This window comes from Dioscorea cayenensis, chromosome 2 (genome assembly GCF_009730915.1).
Source record: "Dioscorea cayenensis subsp. rotundata cultivar TDr96_F1 chromosome 2, TDr96_F1_v2_PseudoChromosome.rev07_lg8_w22 25.fasta, whole genome shotgun sequence".
Lineage (NCBI taxonomy): Eukaryota > Viridiplantae > Streptophyta > Magnoliopsida > Dioscoreales > Dioscoreaceae > Dioscorea > Dioscorea cayenensis.
In genome coordinates, this window is record NC_052472.1 from 2,094,362 (window position 1) to 2,110,980 (window position 16,619).

Below are 16,619 nucleotides of genomic sequence, written 5' to 3' on the forward strand. Positions count from 1 at the left end.
TGCGCGCGGTCTCCTATTAATGTTTCTATAGACGATGTGCGATCAGCCACCATGATCTTCACCTTTTCCATTTCTCCAAGGAGTAGTGACAACAACAGCAATGATGGCAACGGGGGCAGCGATGACAGTAAAGGCAATGGGCAGCAACGAACGGCTTGCTTGGCGGCATTATCTCAGCCATCAAGCATGTCGTGGCGATGAACAATGGCAACGGCGACAGTAAAGGCATCAGGCAGCAACGAACGGCATGCTTGGCGGCATTATCTCAGGCATCAAGCATGCCGTGGCGATGAACAATGGCGACGGCGACGAGCGGTGGAGCGACATGTGACGGCGGCAGCGATTTCTTCCCTCTTCTTTATATATATATATATATATATATTTTATATAAGCAAGAGAAAGCACCTTTTTTTTCTTCTTTTTTTTATCTCTTTTTTTTCTCTGAATTTTTTTTTTTAAATTTCTTCTCCCCAAATCCTCTCTTCTCCTTTTTTGCCAGTCCCTCCCCTTTTTTAAAAGAACATTGGATCTTATCTTTCCGCCCAACCTCTCCGTCAAATCACAACCAAGTCGACATGAGGATAAAACCAAATTCAAAATTCAAAATTAAAAAATTTAAATTATCTTTTCCGCCTAACCTCTCCGTCAGATCACAACCAAGTCGAGATGAGGACTAAAAATTAAATTTAGAATTTTTTTTTTAAAATTAAAATTTCAAAATTTAATTAAAAAAAATAATAATTTGCCTCGGGATATGTATTTAGGCGCTTTAGGATTTGCATTTCTCAAATTGCCTTTAGATTTGCTCTTAAGCCACATAAAATTTAGGATCTCCTCAGGATGTGTATTTGGGCTATCCTAAAATTTGAGATTGCCTCGAGATATGTATTCTCAAGGGCAATCTCATAAATTTTGCATTTATGCCTCGAGATATGTTCTCAAGGGCAATTTTGTAATTTTCATTTTTGCCTTTACCTTGGAATTTGCATTCTAGTCCAAGACAAACAAATAATCAATTATGATTAAGATTAGGACATTTAAATTTAAATTTTAAATATATATATATATATGATTAGGATATATTAGAATTTAAATTAAATTGGAATTTGGTTTCCATTAGGACATTGAATTTTATTAGGATATGTGTTATATTATTTATATATAACACCAAGTATCACGACCATGTACTTTGCTCGTGTGACTCTAGGGTTATCAAATTTTGGAAAGCATCGAGCCGCAACCCCAGATACACAACTTAGAAAATGACCATGTACACGCCTGTGGACTTACTCGATTTTTGGGGGTATAAAAGGTCTTTGGGAAACAACAACTAAGGTTTAGATTACTAGTGAAGACGAAAAGGAAGACTGTGGAAATCATGAGAGTGACGTTTCCAAGACGCCCATACTGATTAGGATTGATCCGAAGTGTTATTCGGAGTAGAAGGGGTTTTTTTTGCTATGGATTTCAAGTGTTATTTGATAAGTATACAATATGCTATTATTACATATCATTTTGTATGCTCATTTGACTTATATTAGGATCATATTGTGGAATTTGATGCTAAATATAATGTGTTTTAAATTCTCTGGCTTCAGGCAACACTTAAAGATGAGAGAGAACCAAAAGAAGCATTCCATACCTCAAACAAAGAAGCTGGAGCTCTTTCGGCATCAGTTGAACAAGGACAAGGCAAACTAGGTAGCTTAGGACAACTTACGGCCTAGCTTACGACCGTAAGCACTTTCCAGGGAACTTTGAGGGCATATGTTTATTCCCGTAAGGGAGGATTCAAAGCCAAATCAGAGGATTTTACGGATTGGACTTACTCCCGTAAGGATGCCCATAAAGACTATCCAGAGGAGCTTACGATCAAACTTACGCATATAAAGACAGTTGCAATGGCAGCATAGTGAAGCTTACGGTCCAACGTTTACGGCCATAAGTTAGACCGTAACACAGACATAAGACCTTTTCGTTGGGCCTTACGGCCGTAAGTGATCCCGTAAGCCTCACGATTTATCTTCTCTAACTCTTTACGACCATATTCTTTAGCCCGTAAGTAGCCCATAAGCAGCCAAGTATACACTACAACAAAAATGACTTATGGCGGCAGAAAATTCTGTCGCTATAGATCTTATTTTATCCTCAATATTTTTATAGTGGTGGATAACCAATTTGCCACTAAATCCTCGGTCAATATATGCTTTTTACAATAAAAGTACACATTTGCCGTTATCTCATCTGTTAGTGTTGGAGCTACACAATAATCTGTAACTGTGAACATTTTTTCTGCTATAAATCCTATAACAGCGAAACATTTCTAGTGTTATAAGTTCTATAGCGGCTGAGCATTTCTGTCGCTATAGATTTGTTTAGTATCCTATAGCGGAGGAAAAATTTGCCGCTATAGTCTTTATAACTCAACCAAAGTATTAAATCCATCATAGATGATTTAATAACTAATCAAAATTGTTTCTAATATTGACATATATATATATATATATATATATATATGAGACAACATTAAAATTTTAATTTATTAATTTCACGCCTTAAAAATTATAAAAATAATAAACTAAAAAATAATTTTATTTTATAATCAGTATACATATTATAAGAAAAGAAACATACACATAAGCTACTAAGGATGAATCAAAACAGGGAATGCAATAAGAAATAAATCATAAATGAGAGTTCTTGTTATATTGTAACAAGAACAACATCTGAGAAACAGGTGACGCTAGGTGTGGATCTTGGTAGAAAATCTGGTGAATTGCTGAAAGATGGTTTTGTTATTGCCTTACATACCAGAGATCGCCCTGGATTTTATGTATCCAGACAGAAGGTCCCGGGTGGTGGATGGTTCCTTGTTGCAATGTCAAATGTGACAAAAAGAGATCCTGCTGTTCAGTTCCTTGTTTCTTTTAGAAGCAAGGTAAGCCTTCTTTGTTATATTTGCTGGCTTAGATCTGTGGCTTATCTTCTTCCTGTATAGCGATCATTTGCTGCTGGTGGAAAACTATTACAGGTTTGATTTGTCTTGCTTTGTGCAAAAAGGCTTTAAATATCAAAATCGTTACAGGATTTAAAAGAGCTAATTATTTGGTAATAAGTAGTGATTTAAAGTATTGAAAGTTCTATGTCATTTGTAAGCAGTAGTAACTACTAACTGATTGAGAAAGATTTGTTTGCGCTTTTTATGGAAGTGTTGGAACAGTTGAATGCTGTTAGCTACAAATCTTAGTCATTTTGACATTAGCATTTAGCTATAATTTCTCCCAACCTTGTATTGCTCATCTTAAGTGTAAGGCCCAGGTCAATAAAACGAAAATAATTAAGTTATATTAGACAACGCAAAAAAGAGCCATAGTGGTTTGATGTACAAATGCAAGCAATCAAGTCATTCAGATCAACTAGTTTGATCCTCATTAAACTTTGGAGGAAGTTCCTCAGACCATAGAAGAACAATAATTAATAAGTTTATAACTGTACTGTAAGTAGAAAAGATGATTATTGTTTCTTCATAATTAAATCTAAATTAACTTTCTTCTGCTAAATTTGTACAGAAAATTCTTTCTAAGTGTTCTAGAAAGCATTGAGGATGTTATTTGTCTTGAAATTTATGTTTAAGTTGATTTTTCCTGCTCATAACAGACTAGTATAAGATGATTGAGGATGTATGAAGTTTTACAGCTCTGAAGAAGAGGTTTTCTCTTTCTTCCTAAAAGAGCCACAGTTGATTTTGAAGCCTCTAAACAGCCAACTTTTTCATATGGATTCCGTATTTAATCAAATTTCTTCTCACCTTTGATTTATTGTAGAACCTAATCAGTCAATTGAAGAACATAGAGTCTTATTCAAAATCTTTTAACTCTGTTCATATTTCTGCAGCCAAAACATTCTGTGCATTTAAAGTTCTTTGTATTGGCACATTTTTGTTACAACTTGTATTGAAGATTAATCAGATTATTATTACTGTATTATTAAATTCCAAAATTTCAACTTTATTTGTTACTAATTTATTTGTGCTATATATATGTAGCATGTATTAATATTCTTTGGTGTGTTGCTCTTGAGTTAACTGCTACATATTTCAAGAAAATTTCTGTTCTTGATGCCTAATTTCTTTAACTGTGATGTTATAGATAAATAGGAAAATGGAGTTTGTATTTGCAAGCCATAGTTTTGATCTGTGGGAGAGTTGGACATTAGAAGGTTCTCAGCTGGAAGAATGCAGGCTTGTTAATTGTAGAAATCCATTGATATGTCTTCCTTATTCCGTCTTTGAAAGAAGCTGATAGTATAACAAATTCTTTTGTTCAATATTTAATTCAAAGTTAGCTTATGTTATTTTTTTAGCATCCAATACCATGTGAATTTCCTTTGTAATTACTTGTTATGACTCAACCATGATAGATTTACATGTGTGAAGTTTATATATATATATATATACATATCATAACATTTAATGCACTGGGATGCAAGTCTTTTTGCATGCTTTCCATTTTGATAGATTTAGATTGTAAAGCATTTCTTGAGGATGGTCCAATGTCACGCATCCAATTATTGTTTTTGCATTTATGACTTCTAAAATTGACCTGCTAATTTCTGGTGCATGTCTTATTTTTATCCTCATTTACTTTTGAAGTTTCAGTTTTGCCTTTGATATTGTCTCATGTATATTTGAACTTGTCTTCCATCTGACCTTAAAATAAGGTTTCCAAATGTGCATATTATTTGTCTGTTTGCCTGGCATTGAACCTGAGATGCTGAGAATTGAATTTTATCAATTTCCTGGTTGAACTTACTCTGGTTTTATTTGCTCATAGGCTGTGTTGGATGTAAGCATCGAGATCCTTGCGGTCGTTGATGAAGGTGATGGAGTTACCCGATGGCTGAATTAAGTCACCCCCAAAAGTAAGTCTCTTGAGGGAATTAATTGCTTGCTTCTTATTCTCATTGTTGATTAAAGAAAGTGCTATCTTCTTAATGAGCATCTGGTTTTGAGTGTTTTCAAGTAGGATATTTACCTGCACTTGTTGTTATTGTCATTCTTATTTTATAGTGAACTTTGTACAAGAATCTGACCATCAGTGCTGTCATCATATGCTCCTGTTGTTCATGTTTTTAACTTAAGTTTTGTTCAAGTTGATTGAATCAAATGTTGACAAAATCTAAATTGAAATAGATACTTCATGCATGAGTCATGACCAGCTAGACTATTTCTTTGTACCATAAAACCTTTATTCATAGTATAATAGCATTACCTTTGTTGGTGTGGAGGGTTGACGGAACTTTGAAGATCATTTGGTAGTGCAATGCTTGAATTCTTGCTTCCATTGATGTTTTGGAAATAGGCACAGATATAGGGTGCTCTTTGCTGGAGAGTTAGTAGGGTATGAGTTTTGTATGCAGGGTTGGATATTTGAATATCTTATCTATAATGAATGGATGAATGATACTCTATCTAGATATATATATGTCTTGGATATTTTGCCGCTTCTCTGGGACGTTCAAATGTGAGTTTTTATTTGATATGTTAGTGATTGTTGAGTACCACTTAAAGAGGTGAAAAACTAAAGGGAATAAAATAGGAAAATTAATTTATGGTACAAAACCCATATGAATCGTTTAACACCCCCCCTCAAGTTGGAGTGGGATTGGAAATGTCGATCATGCCCAACTTGGGAAGGAAACGACTGATGTTATCACCGCCGAGTGGTTTGGTGAAGATGTCTGCAAGTTGATCGAAGGAGCGTATGTAAGAGGGAGAGATGAGGCCGGAGAGTATTTTTTCACGAACGAAGTGGCAATCTATTTCAATGTGTTTGGTACGTTCATGAAAAACTGGATTATGAACGATGTGAAGAGCTGCCTGGTTGTCACAATATACTGGAATCGACGTGCGGGGTGAAAAACCGAGATCAAGTAGGAGTGCATGGAGCCACTGGAGTTTAGATGTAAGAGCGGCAAGCGAACGATATTCAGCTTCCGCAGAGGATCGAGAGACGGTTGGTTTTTTTTTGTTTTCCATGAAATTGGACAAGAGCCAAGCATAGTTAGGTAACCAGTGGTAGAACGTCGCGTAATAGGACATCCTGCCCAATCTGAGTCAGAGAAACCCACGAGTTGTAAGGAACTCGTGGCAGGGAGGAAAAGACCCTTGCCAACTGAACCTTTTAGATAACGTAGGACTTTGTGAGCCGCGTCCAGATGTGATGAGTGAGGATTTTGCATGAATTGACTAAGTGTGTTCACTGCAAATTGGATATCCGGAAGAGTGACCGTTAAATACAGGAGACGACCAATTAAGCGGCGATAAATGGCCGGATTAGGTAAGGGAGTGCCACTATTATTATGGAGGTTGAGGTTTTGATCCATTGGGAAAGAGGAAGGACGACAACCTAGCATACCAGAGTCAGTAAGGATGTCGAGGATATATTTCCGTTGACAGAGGAATAGACCAGTTTTGGAGCGAGAAACCTCAATGCCGAGAAAATAATGAAGGCTACCAAGGTCTTTGATTGAGAAAGAACGAGCGAGAAAACGTTTAGTTTTGGTAATTAGAGAGTCGTCGTTTCCAGTAACGATGATATCGTCAACATAAACGAGAACGAAAACAGAGGAATGGCCAGAGGTATAGATAAAGAGACTATGGTCTGAGGCAGATTGACGAAAACAGTGAGAAATGAGAGTAGAGGATAGTTTATAGGACCATTGACGTGAGGCTTGTTTAAGACGATAAAGTGATTTTTGTAATTTACAAACCCGATTATCATGGGAATGAGAAAGACCAGGTGGTAATTGCATGTAAATTTCTTCGGTGAGATCACCTTGTAGAAAAGCATTATTGATGTCGAGTTGATGAATTGACCAATGTTGAACAGAAGCGATGGATAGGAGAACACGAACGGTGACAAGTTTTGCGACAGGGGCAAATGTTTCGTGGTAATCAATACCATCCTGTTGCGTGTATCCTTTCGCACATAAGCGTGCTTTGTAACGCTCAATGGAGCCATCTGGAAGAAATTTGATTTTATATACCCATTTACAACCGATAGCTGTTTTACCAGGCGGTAAAGGACACAATGTCCAAGTGTTATTGGAAGAAAGAGCATGTAGTTCAGCAGCCATGGCATCACGCTACTCAGTAATTTTGGCTGCCTGAGAATATGTCCGAGGCTCACTATGGCCAAGAACTTTAGATAGAAAAATACGATGATGAGGACTGAGTGTGCGGAAGGATAAATAATCATGTAAGGGAAAGGATGAAGAAGAAGCAACGCCACATACATAGTCGCTTAGATGAGATGGTGGGCGACGATTACGTTGGGGGCGTTCATGTGAAATTTGAGTGACGGAGTCGGTAGGGGATGATACAGTGTCACCAAAAGGAGAGGCTCTACCCGATTGGGTAGTGGTGATGTCAGAAGAAACGATCATAGGTTCTTCATCGATTGGCATGATTGAGAGATCAACCGGACTAGTGGACTTGTGTTTGTCACGATATGGAAAAATATTTTCGTGAAATACGACATCTCGTGAGACATGAGTTTGTTGAGTGGAAGGATCGTAGATGCGATATCCCTTTTGACCATAAGGATAACCATGCTTTGCCAAAAACATGCACATCCATCATAAGTTTGACGCCCGTTCCAAACCTCACATTTTTCTTCCTAACTTTCCTAGATTACATCCTGTAATTTTTCTTCCTAACTTTCAGCCTTTCTTTCTTCCTAACTTTTAGCCTTTCAATGTAAATCTGTTGTATATATATTGATGGCAAATGATCAATGAGATATAAGTCAAAAATTCAAAATCCTTCTTCATTTTATTATGGTATCAGAGATTTCAGCCATGACTGGCGGAATTTCCAACTCCGAGCCTTCCTCATCGCTGCTTCATTCTGATCCGTATGCGATCCACCACTCCGACAATCCCATAGCTATCCTTGTCCAGCCCCTTCTCACCGGAGATAACCATGCCTCCTGGAGTCGTGCTATGACTTTGGCGCTGCGAGCCAAGAGTAAATTCGGATTCGTCGATGGATCCCTCTCGAAACCGACCGATGCAGTCTTGATTGACAATTGGGGACGCTGCAACGATCTTGTTAGCAGTTGGATCCTTAACTCCGTCTCTCCAGAGATTCATCCTAGCATCTTGTATGCTGACACCACAAGTCAAATATGGAACGATCTCAACGAGCGCTTTTCTCAGTCAAACGCACCAAAAATTTACCAACTCAAGCAAATCTTCCGCTGTCATTCTGGGGCGAGTGCATCCTCACCGCAGCCTATCTCATCAACAAGATGCCAACACCAATTCTCAATTTCAAATCCCCTCATGAGATCCTTTTCAAAAAAATTCCATCTTATTCTTCCCTCCGTGTTTTTGGTTGTTTATGCTTTGCCAAAAACATGCACATCCATCATAAGTTTAACAAAAACATTGGTTTAGTGAATCATTAGAGGGAGGGCAAATTAGATTTTTTATTGGTGTTATGGTGCTTGAAGTTCAAAAAAAGCCAAAAAGAAAAGTGATTTACATTGCAAAACTCTTAATCAGTACTGTTACCTTCAAAGGCAAGGCCTGATACTACGACTATAAAACTCTTTATTCACCCTGTTTTGGGAGTTCTTCGTAGTGTTTCCTTGAAACCTGTTTTATAAAAATCAGCATCACATAATAAATCAAATTATTAATCGATTTGGTTATTCTTGAAAAATAAATCTTGTAAACTTATATATATATTTATATATTCTGCATTATATATTTTGCATTTTTTAAAAAAATTCATTTTAAGTCTATAAATAATTGTTTGCTGGAAAAATAATACTCAATGCGGATCCTGTTATTTTGTGAAGTTGTTCTCTTGTTGCGAAACATTGATCTGAGTTAATTGTAATTTTTGTAATCAATTTGAAGATTAAAGTAACAACGGTGATTTTGGGTGAAGAGAGAACTCTAGAAGTAGACGGATAAATATGTTTGGGTAATGAAAAAGAAACATAGCTGTTAGAGTTTATAACCCGAATATTGTTTGATTCGACCCAAAAAACTTGCGGTGTAACTAATATTATTTTTCAAATTATGAAGAACTTTTGTAGGATCTCTAGTGACAGCAGAGAGATTAGGCCACAGACCAAATTAAATATTGCTTAGAGATAACGAGTAGGGTATGAGTAGGGTGTGTTAAAACCCTTACTTGTACTCGTAACTCTTATCCTATACATGTACCCTCCAGGGTAAAAACAAAACATACCTTTACCTTTACCCGCAGGGTATGGGTATACCGGCTTTCCCGTTGTTCAAATTTTTGAATTAAATTTAAATAATAATAATAATTCATCATCCATTACAATACAATCTTTAAACAAATGTCTATAAATTCAAAATTACATAAGTAATAAAAATGACATTAGAATGTCCTTGATATGATAAACACGGATGATTGCTTCAGTAACACCTGCTGCTACAGTCTGACTATTGATACAGTAACATCTGTAATATTCTACAGTTTATAACATTTCCCTTGGATGCCTGTAACCAAAGGATATACATTATTAAAGTCTAACTAGGAAAGACCCAATGGGATAAATACCAAGTCAAATGAAAAAAAGTACATAATCCTTAGTGTATTTGAGGGTTATTGCATCATTAAAGATCTTGTCTCAGAAAAACCCATTGGGATAAAATCATGGCCAAGGGAAAAAGAGTACATCCTCCGTTACAAATAAATAACCTTTAATTTATTTTAGAAGTTATATTCTTGAGGCTTCTCATCTTGATCTTGTAGATAAGACTTTGATGAATGCACTAGGGGAGTGATTTTATAAATAAATTAGCTTGATTCTCGTTTGATTGAATCTTTTGGATTTCGATGACACCCTTTTTCTGAAGATCACGGGTGTAAAAAATTTTTGGTGAGATGTGCTTTGTCTTGTCTCCCTTAATATGACCTCTTTGTATTTGAGAAATACATGGACTATTGTCTTCATAAGTTAATGTAGTATTATTGTAATTGATGGGAATTTGGATAAGGACCGTATATGTCCAATCATAGATTGTAACCACCGGCATTTATGGCTTGTTTCATGAATATCTAGGATTTGAGCATGACTTGATGAAATAGGTGTACGAGTTTGTTAGTAGAGCGCCATGAAATAGTTGTACCATTATTAGTGAATATATATCCAGTTTGAGATTGGCCTCTATAAGGATCAAATAAGTATAAGGTATCAACGAATCCTATGAGGTTGAATGATATATAGCACCCAAGGATAAAATAAACCCATAACTAGAGTTCCTCTTAAATAGCATAGTATATCTTTAATTCCTTTCCAATGTGTTCACATCGGTGCTGTAATGTATCTCGTAAATAATGCAAGGTTAGATATAGCTTTCATAGTAAATCTCCTAGCAAGATACATTTTAAAAACAAAAGAGATTCTTGACATAGCTAAGATGGCTTTGAGAAAGAGCATGTATAGGACATGACAACAGTATAATATGGGGTGCTCAATCATGGCTATTAGTCTTGTTTATGCTATTTTCCTGTTCTCCTTAGGAGTTCCTATGAATCTTATCATAAAAGCCAGTGTATCATGGATCGTAATAGTGATTTTTTTTCCTCTTATTGCTCATTCTAGATATGGATATCGTAGAAGCATTATGTTTTAAACTCCACCAGAATTTATTTGTTGTAGTAGGTCCTAGATGATGGTTGATGATGTAGTTGTATTAGATGCAAAACAAACCAAGAGTTAAATGGAAGAAGAGAACTAGTAATTCATTGATAAATCTAGAGATTCAAAAGTAGTCGTTGAAATACAAAATTTAGGTTACCACGCTCTATTAAAGGGAAAAAGGGTTAGGGTCTTATCAACATAACCCTAAAAGAAACTATTGCACACTTAAACTAAACTAGGATATACATCATATAATTGATAAGATGAGAATAACCATGAATTATTAAATAATGCTGCTTTACAATTGCATTATTTTGTGCCTTGCTCGCAAAATACTAGTGAGGCAAATGTTCTTAATCATGTCGTGTTTCTGGGAATTTGATCTTAATGGTATCCTCCAGTACTAGCATTGCTTTGGTTATTGCAACTGCTCTTTACACTACAAGAAAGTTATTGTTTAGAAACAGCATTTTTCGTTTCTAATCCGTTCCTAATTCAATTTAGAAATAAATTAGAAACAGAATTTATTTGTTTCAAATACCCTTGTTTCTAATTTAAATAGAAACGGGAAAATGCTCCGTTTCTAAATTAGAAACGGATTAGTAACGGGAAGCAATATGTTTCTAACTTTTGAAAAATTAAAACGGAATAAAGTATGTTGCTAATCCGCTTTCTAAATTCCGTTGTAATTCGTTTCGAATTTAGAAACCATAGTTACAAAAAAATTAGAAACTGATTTCAAACAGAATATTTTTCTGCTTTTTATTTTTTTGTTCTCCCATTAGAAACAATAGCTTTTTTTGTTTTTTTAATCCGTTTCTATAAGTTTTTTTTAAATTTAAAAAAACAATATTCAAACAAATAAATCCGTTTCTAATCCATTTCTAACATTTAAGTCAATAAAATAAAATAAAAATTATATCCCTGATTTTTTAAAAACCCAGTACATAATTTTTTAACCTACAATGCTAATAAATAAGATAAACTCATCAATTCATACAAAAATAAATGTTTAAGTATATATGTTCAACACAAAATAATAAGTATACGACAAATACAATTATAAGTCAACATTATGATTGCCAGTAAATGGTTGTGAGTCCTGTGTGGTCTCTCTTTCATTTCAAGCAAATTTTGTTGAAGCTCCTTGTTATTATCTTGTACTTGGCCAAGTGTCTGTTGAAACCTCTCCTCACTATCTTGGACTTGACTAAGAGTTTGATGCAAATCTCTAACCTCAGCATGTAGTGCCTCAGATGATGAACCTGTGGACAAACTCGAAGATGAATGTGGATAAAAGATACAGGCTTGGGACCCTATTCCATAAACCCGACTTTTCATGCCATTTATAGATTATGCAAACATTTATATCGTTTAAGTGCTAAAACAAATATTTTTTTCGTCTAGAAGCTAAAATGAACATTGACCTAAAAGTTTAGAGGTATTAGAGGGTTTTATCCTTTTTGATAGATGAAAAAGTTGATTATATATACATATATATAAAGATAAATCATATTGAAATCATATGAAGGGCTGTAGTAACTCTGTGTTTTTGAGAATTTTCCACCCATTCTCTCAATTTAGTCCTTTGGAAACTCTTCAGAGAGTAACGTGCTACAGGAATACCAATTCCCCACCAAAGTTAAAACCTCTAACCATGGCCACCCAAAAAGAAAAAGAAAAAAAAAATTATTCCATCTCAATTTGAACTCCAATAACAAAACAAAATTTCATATTTTGTAAACCCAAAACCAAAATTTTGTTGAAGAGAAAACATAGAAGTATGAAATCATACCAACCACAAGCCCCTAATAAAGCTTAGACAATCCAAGACAAAACAAACGAAATAATACAGAAATAGTTACAAGGTATACAAGAGCAAAATAACCAACTTCATTAATAAATGGAACTGCTAAATAACAGCACAGGAGAAAAGATGAGACAAATGACCAAACTGAAAGGGAGTAAACCAAAAGAAAATTCCCCTTAATACACAAATTTAACAACATTAAATTTCAATACCAGCATAACAAAACCAAGCATCTCTAGTCCAGCCTATGGATTCACCATGAAACCTAAACCAGGATGAAGCACTAAAGAAAAAAAGAACATATAATATATATATATATCTCATGACACTAAGTGGACAAAAGTGGAGAAAGCTTAACACATAAGTCTTATGAAAGTGCAGCGAAAGAGCCATGGAAGGAAAAATAACACACTGAGACATTGAAAAGCAACTTGTATAAGAGTGAATGCTAAGACTAGATAGTTTGCAGTTATCATAGAGAGTATAGGGCATTCGTTGTCATCTCCAATACATCTAACAATGAAATTTCATCGGAGAAAAAAAAAAGGGAGTAATTCCACAAACACAACATGAGAAAATCTACGAGAATCAAATCACAAACCTAATTTTCTTTTTCCCAAAAAAAAAAATCCCACAGTCCAACAACAACTCAATCCAGTCCCACAAAGCCCCTTGCAAAAAAGATCAAATTTTGACATGAAAAACAATCATCAGATCTGGCAAAAACCCTAATCTTAAGATTAAAAAACCAAAAGACATACCTGCATTAAGCATTGGGGATTTTCCAAACAATCATTACATTAAAGAAGATAAAAACATGAAACATAAAAGAAGGAGAAGACAAGTAGGTTTAGTTAATCTAATCATAGAATCATTAGCTTGTACTTTCAATCTCACCTAACAAAACCGGCATGTTTAACTTTGAATTAACATCAAAGACAAGTCAAAAACGGCATGTTGCCCCTAAACATTGATTATAATTACATAACCAGTAAATTTTGATGATGTAATCTAATGATGTTATCAAATGTATAAAAAATAACTTAATAAAAGAGTGCTATCTTCCAAACAACAGCCAAGTCCTAACCATAAAAGAATATTGCTCTGATGTGTATAATAATAATGGTAAACAACAAACAAAATTGTAACACATAAAATAAATAAAGTATGATCTGATGTTTGCACAACAGTGGCATTGGTTATCGACAGAGTAACTAAGTCCAAGGACATGGCATTGGTCGAAAGCAGAAAAAAATCCTGTGCAGTACTCTAGAACAAGTATTGATAGTAGAGAACATGCGGAATCAAAAATCTTGAGTTGAAGAGACAAACTGCAATCTTGCAGGCAAAGTTTGAGATTGTTTACCGTATTAAGACAATAAGCTTCATCAGTTGACTTGCTCACCTAAATGAATGTCTTCTTCATGCTGCAGGAGGAAAAACAAACCATCAGAAGGTTATGGAGGTTCAAAAGATCACTCAAACTATTCAGGAACTAGAGGAGTCTCTTTTTAGCCACAAGTGCAGCCACTTACACTCTATGTGAGGTGTCCCAACTAAATGTAGGATACCAGTCCATTCACCTAACAATTAACTGGAGAAGCGCCATTTTAGTGCTTTGGAAATATCAATCTATTGATCATTACATGCAAATAATTCTAATCACAACCCAAATAAAGCAGCAAATTCATTCAAATTCAAAGACCTAAAAATATGATAAAAACCAACAATAAAGAACTCCATCAAATATCAGAAAAAAATAAAAAAATAAAAAAATAGCTCAATGGTTGTGAAACAAACTCTACAAAAGATAGCTAGACTGAATCAAACTAAATAATGCATGCTGGGGATTTACTTTCATGGCTAGTCCTGTACTTTGTGCAACTTTGGATGGTTTCCTAACAACAATGGAATAGCAATAGCCTCAAAAAAACTTTATTTAAATTGATTTTCTACAAACCTCATTTGTTTGTTCCAAAACCTAGAAACGAAATCACCCCCAAAATTCCAAATCAGCTCCTACAGCTTCCACAAACCCCCACACCTGCAAACAAGTGCATCAAATCCCAAACCCTAGAATCCCAACACACACCAAAGAAAAAAGGGGGAAAATCCTAGGAACAACAAGAGAGAATATCAATAGAATCGAAATACCATACCGAAATGGAGCGAATTCAGATAGGATTGGATGGAGGTTGGCGCCGGAGAGGTCCCAAACCATAGAGAAAAAACTAGCTCGTAATCAAACCTAGCAGCGGATTTCTTCGTGCTCGTCCTCATACGCGAGCATCTTCTCGGTGATTCCAACGCGGTACCAGACTTCTTCACCGACTTAGCAGCGGATCCTTACTGTTATCGGATCCCAAACTTAGTTGCGCTCATTATTAGTTTCAGATTCGACCCAGAACGCCGACCCGCCGCGCTATCCATCTAGCACCCGCCACCGCCCGTGTTTGAGTGGCATGATTCACCGGAACCGGCACCGGCACCGGCACCGGAGCCAGCACGGGATATGAGGAGGTACCGTGGAGTGAGGAAACGGCCGTGGGGGAAGTATGCGGCGGAGATCAGAGATCCAAATCGGAAGGGATCTCATGTCTGGCTTGGTACCTTTGACACCGCCGTTGAGGCGGCGAAGGCATACGATCGCGCTGCCTTACAGATGCGCGGTTGCAAGGCGATACTTAATTTCCTAAACGAGATTGCCAGCTCAGGCGATCTGGCAGCGATGCAAATGACATCGGTGGTCACCAGGACGAAGAGAAGAAGGGTAACAGAGGAGACAGAGAAGGGGATAAAGGCAGTGAAGAGAGAGAGCACACCGGAGGAGGAGATGAGGCGATCTGGAAGAGCGTTTGGGAGGACTCAGAAGGGAAGGGGATCTTCAGCTTGCCGCCACCCTCGCCGCTCTCTCCTCACCCCTCTCTTGGTTTCCCCCAACTCTTGGTACAATGAGAAAGAGAACGAAAGAGGGCGCTCTTCTAGAATGTCCTTTTTTATAATTAAAAAATAAATAAAAATGATTTTTGTGGTAATGTTTGAGTATGGCTGAAGGATATTTCCTTGCTCTTATGTAAATTTTTATGGTAATGAATAATAACTATATTTTTTTAGCATTTATCTAAAAATTTATATCAGCTAATATATACAGTTTTAACAATGGACATGTACTTGATTTTTTTGTGATGTTAAAAGTCAAACATGGAAACAATTCCCAAACTTAATATTTGGAATCTATTAGAAACGTTTTAAAAACAGATATTTTCTAATATTTAATAATATTTAAATAAAAAAATATTAATATTTAGAACCATTTTGAAAACGGATTAGAAACGGATATTTTTCTAACGTTTAATAATATTTAGATAAAAATATTAATTTTTAAGTTTGTTTTCAATCACTGCTTATTAGAAACGGATTAAACAGGATGTGTAATAATTTTTTTAAATAAAAATATTAATTTTTTTATATCCGTTTTCAGTCACTTTTCTATTGAAAACGGATTAAAAGCGAATATTTTCTAATATTTAAATAAAAATATTAATATTTAGAACTGCTTTTCAAATTCCTTTCTATTTGGAATCGGATTAAAACGGATATTTTCTAATATTTAGTAATATTTAAATAAAAATATTAATTTTTAAGTTCATTTCTAAATCCTTTTCTATTAGAAACGGATATTTTTTTAATTATTTTTAAAAATATTTGAATAAAATATTAATATTTAGAACCGTTTCTAGTCCCTTTCTATTTGAAACGGATTAGAAACGGATATTTTCTAATATTTAGTAATATTTAAATAAAATATTAATTTTTAAGTCCGTTTCTAGTCCCTTTCTGTTAGAAACGGATTAGAAACGGATATTTTCTAATATTTAAATAAATGATATTTTACATTGGTCGTTTGTAAGCCGTTGTTGTTTAGATTATATTTAAAACGATTGTTTGTCCGTTGCTAATCGGTTGCAAGTAGAAACGAAATAAATTCCGTTTGTAATATTCTGTTTTTAAACAATAACTTTCTTGTAGTGTTACTTTTCCTAATAGATTTCTTCATCTCACAGATATGCTTGAAAAAACAAGATTTGAATTCTTGTGATTAGGGGATATGGTTGAAT

The 16,619-nt window shown here is 35.1% G+C and overlaps 1 protein-coding gene and 1 long non-coding RNA gene across 2 annotated transcripts; one reads left to right on the forward strand and one right to left on the reverse strand.

Moving 5' to 3' along the window:
• Positions 1 to 11,667: 11,667 nt before the first annotated feature.
• Positions 11,668 to 13,738, reverse strand: LOC120276713. The gene is made up of 2 exons (XR_005541361.1): positions 13,103 to 13,738; positions 11,668 to 11,956 (listed from the first exon to the last, which is right to left on the reverse strand). It is a non-coding gene; the product is annotated as an uncharacterized LOC120276713 (long non-coding RNA).
• Positions 13,739 to 14,660: 922 nt separating this feature from the next.
• On the forward strand, positions 14,661 to 15,470 carry LOC120276703 (ethylene-responsive transcription factor 5-like). The gene is given in 2 exon segments (XM_039283386.1): positions 14,661 to 15,332; positions 15,335 to 15,470. Coding segments are annotated over 2 exon segments (441 nt in total). The 5' UTR covers positions 14,661 to 15,013; the 3' UTR covers positions 15,457 to 15,470.
• Positions 15,471 to 16,619: the final 1,149 nt, after the last annotated feature.